The 7107-nt window shown below is 38.7% G+C and overlaps 1 protein-coding gene across 1 annotated transcript in view; it reads left to right on the plus strand.

Moving 5' to 3' along the window:
• The window catches only part of BCL11A (B-cell CLL/lymphoma 11A), a 135809-nt gene extending 129091 nt beyond the window's left edge, over positions 1-6718 (plus strand). The window contains exon 5 of the mRNA XM_019516646.1: positions 2682-6718. Within this exon, the coding sequence (XP_019372191.1) occupies positions 2682-2773 (92 nt within the window). The 3' untranslated portion in view covers positions 2774-6718. The remainder of the gene's footprint in view (positions 1-2681) is intronic.
• Positions 6719-7107: the final 389 nt, after the last annotated feature.

The raw sequence follows: 7107 nt of genomic DNA on the forward strand, positions 1-7107 counted from the left end.
ATGAAACAGGACTTTGTTGTGACCTTTATGTCTTAGTGATGTAGTCTGGTGTCTAAACTCTAGGTACTGGGACCAGACAGGAATACTCAAAGCACTTTGCAGCTGTCTAACAACATGACTTTTGATCCATTGCCATTAAACATCCATAAAAAGTTCAATATATCTCTCTTACTATTTTTATAATAGTTGTTAGTACTGCAGGAGAGAATTTATATATAAGACTTACTAATCTGTCTATGGGGCAGTCATAACAATTACAGTTTTTTAAAGTTGTGTTTATAATACATATATTTTATATAGGAATCTTTCATTATCTGTTGCATTAGCAAATAAAATTGTGTATGTGTATACACACACACACACATCTAATGATCTTGGTTGATAGATCTTTTATATACACATACAGTGTATATTAGTAAAATATCAAAGATGAAAACATTTTCAACAATTTAAAATAAATTGTAATATAATAAATTTGATTTATACTTTTGTATCAGAAAGCTAGATAAATCCATTGGGCATAACTTCATTTCCAACATACACAATATGTACACTGTATTTGAGGAAGCCCTGCTTTAAGAAATTATATATAATATTGCTAAATAACTGGAGCTTCAAAAACTAGTCAACAAGAACATAACTTACAAATGACAACATGTTGTAGCCTGAACAATAAAGCAAAAACCGTAATACAAAATGTGACATTTTCTAACAGTGTGATAAATTAATGGTGTTATAAAACCATGAACCATTGAGGCCCGTTCAAGTTTGTTAGAATTCTGAAACAAATTTATATGGCATCCATAATGTGTTCTTAAGCTGCTGTAACATTCCATACAAGCATGACCTAGTGTCCCAAGAAACTTTTATATTTATCTCTATGGGGAAAGATGTCTAAATAAATAAGAACAATATTTGGGTAATTGGATCTCTATTGTTAAAATTTCAAAACCAATCAACTTCAGAAGAGGAACACAATTTTCTGCACTGATCCTTTTGCCATTAGTATTTGATATCCTCCAAAGTGAAAGATTTATATAATGAAGACACTGAAACAGTATCAAGAATTTAGGCTACAGATGTTTCATATTTATTATGTTTCCAAGAGCTGAGATAAATACAGGAATAAGTGATACCATGTCTTTGCTTGACATTCAGGAGGCTTTGGCATATCTGATGAGATACAGTTTCAGGGTTTATCTAAGTGCAGAGTCTGTACAAAAAGAAAAAAGATACCAGCTGTTATTTTAGTTCTTTCTGCTGCAAAGGTTGGAAACCATTTGCAGTGAATGTGTGGGAAAATTATATTATGGACTGGGAGTATAATACTGCCCAGCAGGCACTTTGCTGGATTCATCAAAGGGAGCCACTGTTTCTCAAATCCAGATGTATATAATTTGGCTGATATTTTCAAAGTAGCCGAAGGAATTAAAATGCCCAGCTTCCATCAATTGTAACGTCACTAACAATTTGGGATTGGATTTTTCAAAACTACCTAAGTGATTTGGGAGCATGAGACTTGTGGACTTTCAGCAGGACTACAGTTTGAATCAACGCTTTTGCTAATCCTACCTTAGGTGCCTAAGCCACTTAGGCCCCTTGAAAAATTCAAGGCTTCTCTGTTTTCAGTTTTAACTATTAAATTCAGAAGTAAATAATATTGTGTCCTTGCTTGGTGTAAATCAGACTTGTGCCACTGACTCTCAATGGAGCTGCTCCAATTTACCCCAGCTGAAGAGCTGGCCCAGGAGCTGCATCTTTAAGCCTGGCAGCAGCTCGTGAGTAGCCCTTCAACCACACACTTAAGTATTAATGAATCGATTTCCATAGAAACTGACTCATTGGTCTGTAGGTATAGATTGATTTTAAGGGGTTATGAGAATGCATCTCCGGCTCTGTGACTGCCACAGGTTGTGCCTGCATTCCCTTGAGTGTGCAATTTACCCATTATCCTATTGTTTCATTTAGTAAAATGTGTAACTTGCGATTGGCTTTTGGCAGGAATTCACAGTCTGCATTTTACTGTGTAAATCAGGTATGGCTATGGGAAATTACTTTTCCTTCTTACACCATTCGTGCCTGACCCAAAGCTATTGAAGTGAATGGAAAACCTCCCCTTTACTTCAATGGGCATGGTTTTGGGACCTTTGGCATCAAGCATTGCTGGGTACATGAACGGTACCAGTTTCACCCTTGCTCAAATAGGATTTTCAAAATAGAATGAAGGGACAGAAGAGCTTCTGCTACATGAACAAGTTGTGGGCTGTGAAAAAGCATTGGGAGGGCTCTCTTCTGTATCCCCAGTGCACCTCAGATTGTGGCAGAAGTCAGAAATTTCTGGGTGGGTAAGGAACCTGGGGTCAGTCCCTATGCAAACAAAGGGCCTAGTGAATCAATGGGTGTTTGCAGAGAAGGTCTTATTGAAGCCTACATGGTCTGCCCCATCCAAGTGTTATTTTCTATGTCTACTGTATGGATTTTAACTGTGCTTGACTTATACATGTGTGTTTTCTGTGGGAGCTTATTAGGTTGTGATGGGTTAGCCGAACCGGGGGTTCATTCCATTGCATACTTTTTTGGCATTTCAGTTGTGCAATTGTGCTTTGTTAAAAAAAGGAAACCTTACCTCTTGGGCAATGTCATACCTGTTTTTCCTCTGTCCCCCTCTGTCCTTTCTCTAGGTTCGACACACCCCCCTACGTGGCGCAGTGCCCAGGGAACTCGGGATGTATGGCAGTTTTCGGATGGGAGCTCCAGATCGCTTAAATTCTGACAGAATGTGAAGCACGTGAGGGAACATGCGCCACGGTCCTGACATCTGAATGCGGTCCGTGTTCTTGCTAGCTTGGGATGCTGCTTCCCAATTAAAGCTTGAGAAGTCACTGACTGACAGCAGCATCCTACAGGCTCCCTCTGCCTGCCTGCAAGACTATCTTATTTATATTTTTAATAGAGTAAAACACTTTCTTTTTTTTTTTTTTAAACAAAAACCCACTGTCAAGGGCTTATTGATAATCAATGGCTTTGACTGGCTTTTGTGCCGCTTGGAGAAAGCCCTCTTGATAACACATTGATACAGTGTGGAGGACCCAATGTGCTGTTTATATCCATCCCATGCCATCTTTTAAAAGGTGCAGCTAACATTACAAATAACACAAAAAAAAAAAAGAGAGGGAGGAGGATGGGAGAAAATTGACATAATAAATGTTGGAGCTTTAGGTTCTGTTTGCTCTTTCTTTAATTTTTAATGCTAACAAGGACCATGCAGCCGGGATGACTTTGTATTACCACAGCCACTGCATAAAATCAAATGCTGCATTTAAAAAAGAAAACGAAAACCCATGTGTGCAAGTGGTTGTACAAATATGGAGGGCATACGTTTCTGGGAAAACTAAGAATGCAAAGCATTGGGGCTATTATCACTCTACCATAAGTAATGTAGAACTAGTGTTGGTGTTTATTAATACTGAAATGTGGGCGTCTCCTAACTGTCTAACTTCATTTGCATACCATTGAATAATGCCTACTGTGTTGTATTGCATTTTTGCTGTTAAAATATGTATTTTTGGGGTTGGGGGGAATCCATAACGGACTTTAATTTATCATTGTTTGTCTAAAAAGCTAACTGTTTCCACAGAGAATAATAATTTTGCTATAGCGGTCCTGTAAGCACCAAGAGAAGTGACCCCTTCCCCTCCCCTCATCCCTTAAACCTGTGGTGAATAATTAAGCTTTGTTATAATTAACCCATGCAAATAGTCCATACTCACACAGGCCCTGCTTATAAAGGCATCCCTATTCAGAAAAGCACCAAAGCACCAGCTTATTTTAAGTATATTTCCTTAATGTCATTATTTCTAACAAAGCACTTGTGCCCATGTTTAACTTTTGTGCATGTGACTTCAGTGAGACTATTCTCATGCTTAGCGTTGGACGCAAGCTCCTATACTTCGCTGAAGCAGGACTTAAGGATGCTGCTGAATAAGGAGGTTTTAAGGCCATGCTTAGGTGCTTTCTTGAACCACGAACTTCCGGAAGTCTAACTCAAGACCGTTTATATGTAAGGCAGGATCAAGCCTCCGTTAGGTTAAATCATATCGCCACAGTAGAAACCAGGCCATTATCTTGTTCTCCTGTCAAACTGCCATGAGATTCCCACCAAGCTGCAATTGAGCACGCAAGGTCTCAGGTCAGGCAACAATGTTATTTATTTGTATTTATGGCTTATAATTATATGACTTGCTTTTTTGTATTTATTTTTCAAATCTGAATGAGAAATTTGGCCAAGGCGATATTTTGCTGGTGAAACTGCAATAGATAAAATAATAAGAGCCGTTTTGTATTTTTCAAAGAATATTGTTATTGTTTTGCTTGGGAAAGTGAATATAGCACAAGCACAGTCACTTTTGTAACATAGAACTTGGTGTAAAGGGGTTTACACTCCCAGTCGGAGAGTGCACAGTCATCTCTGTCCACAACTGTATTAATGAGGACGTGCCAATAGACTAACAGTGATCTGTGAATTCTTCACCTGTCAATTGGGTCTGGCACCACAGACGGCTGCTGTGTCTTCAGAGGTGTTCTCTGGGATCAGTAACCTGTGTGTGAAACAGTCTTTGGCGGCCGAGTCTGTTCCACAGAGGCAGGCCAGAGATGCAGTGCTTCTGGTTACGTTCTGCTAGAATGCATGCAGAACCAAGTTAACTTCCCATTTCCCAGAGGGCTGTGGGTGCTGGTAATGGACCCCCCAGTGTAGGCAGTGTGAGTTATCCCCTAAAAATTAAAAATACCCCCATCATTCAGGCTGCCTGATCCACATGCTAAATCAGTCACAGTGTCTGTACCGCTGCTCAGAAAAATTACTTTGCACAACAGTAGCCTCTGCTGAGACCCCTCTGTGCCTTCCTGGGGGATTTTGGTGGGGGAAATCAGCCAGTAGGCCCTGAAGTCAAACTTCTGCAACCAGCATTAAATATCCTGGTTGATATATGGGCAGCACTTTATATGGGTGGATCATGATATGCAGAAGTCATGCCCAGTATGGCAAGGTAGACCATGGTTAGGCAGGCCCTGTGGGGTAACACAGACCATAACAGTTAGATCCCAGGCCCTTTACCATGGCCGGCAGTGTAAAAAATGTCTCCATTTTGCCCCACATCTGTGCATGTGCTACCTGATCTGTACATGTTTACAAAAGTGTTTCTTGAGACTGAAACAACACATCCTCAATCTGTGACTGAATATGCCTCGTGCCAAGGAGTTAAGAACTCCCATTAACTGCTGGCACCCCCCACCACTGCCTCAAACCATTTTCATAAAGGTACACCAGGCAGCTGTTTATTCTCCAGCATAGCTGGTTCAGAAAGTGGGGTGTGGATTTTTTTTTATTCCATTGCTACCTGGGAGCATTATACTCCTCTCTTTCCCCTGGAGTATCAAATTGGGCCTCCTAATATGTATTTATACAACAGCCAGTAATAATTCTGAATGAGTGTAATCAAGATTTTTCAGCATATACTTACCTGAACAACTTTTATGTTTTTTTTATATTTTACTAAACCTGCTGAGAGCAGACAAAACTCAATTCACAGATCGTTTCGTAGCACTATAGAAGTATTAGGCCACAGTCTAACTCTCAGTCACAGAAGTATAAATCTAAAGTAACCCATTTATCTTTGCCCTGGATTTATACCAGTGTAACTGTGAGCAGTATGGTGGCCCATTTCATCCATTTAAAGTTGCTAGAAGCTGATGGGTAGCAAGTATTTATACCCTATCTGGGAGGATTACAGACACCTAGCAAAAAGACACGTTGTAAACAGCAACACGTTCGCATGAGTGCAGAGGCAAAGGTGATACAACCATTTCCTTTAGAGTTCAAAATAAAGTAAAATTTTTAAATTCTTTCTCTTTTTAAATCAAGTAAGTAGAAATGCTGTTTAAGGTTTTAAGTCATTTGCTGAATTCATGTGTTGCCTTAAAATTATAAATATATGTAACAACTAAGTTGAAAGCTTTAGTAACTGTGAAGAGCTGAGCTCGGGGATCTGTGTTTTCATGCAAGAGCCAATAACATTTACAAACACACAAAGCTGGAAGGACATGATGTGTTCTGCTTGGGTGTTTATGATATTACTTGTGGTCCAGTATATATCTGTTAGGAGGCTACTTCTCATTCTGTGTGGGGTTTTGGATGGTTGTATCTATATGTGGAGAGTGGGGAAAGGATACCTAGTGATTATTTCCAGGGAAGTGCAAGGTTGATCAGCTTTCTTTACAAAAAGGAGAGAACCCATCCTTATCTACTAGAAATGCAGAATACACTGCATACTGTGTTCTTGCAGTAAAAACACAGAACCTTGAACTCAGGTCCTGAGTGGCAAATAAAATGAATGATTTTTGAGTATTTTGTATTGAAACATATTCATAATATTAAAGTCAACATATCTCTCCTGTCAAAAGATTTAGGGTATTAAATACTTTTTTTTAAATTTATTTTGCAAGTGCTGAGGTTCTTTTTTTCAGAACCATATTAAAAGCTCTTCTTTTGTTTCTCAGTCCAACAAGCTGTAATGGTCTGAAATGAAGAAGATACATGGAAATTAGTTTAGCTTTGGTTTTAGTTTGAAAAGCTTCTTTCAATGTGCAAGCATTTTGTCTGTGCTGTATTTTTTTTTAAAAAAACATTCTCATGATAATAAAATGCGGCAAAGGTTAATACATTTGTGAAGTCTTACTTACATTCCTCATTTAAATTATGTTGATTTAGGAATCACGAAACATCCAGGTGATATAATTTTACAACATTAAATTTGGGGCAAAAAACAAGCATGTAAAGTGAGCCACTTATTAAACCATGCTTTACCTCAGGTGATCTAAACGGATCTAGTATCCTGGTAAAATCTGTGAACAGGATTCTAAAAAACAAACACTATAAAAACCACACCATTTTTATTCCAGCTTCACATCACATCCTGCTAAGCAATCCAAATAGCCAATAGCAATACTTGAATCTTGTCACAGGGAATATTTGGTTCTGTATTCAAAGGTGGCAGAATAACTATTAACTTCAGGAAAAGGTGAACTGAAATAGGATTCTTCTTTGGC

The sequence above is a fragment of the Gavialis gangeticus genome, unplaced genomic scaffold (assembly GCF_001723915.1).
Source record: "Gavialis gangeticus isolate Ggan-Ray unplaced genomic scaffold, GavGan_comp1, whole genome shotgun sequence".
Taxonomy (NCBI): domain Eukaryota; kingdom Metazoa; phylum Chordata; order Crocodylia; family Gavialidae; genus Gavialis; species Gavialis gangeticus.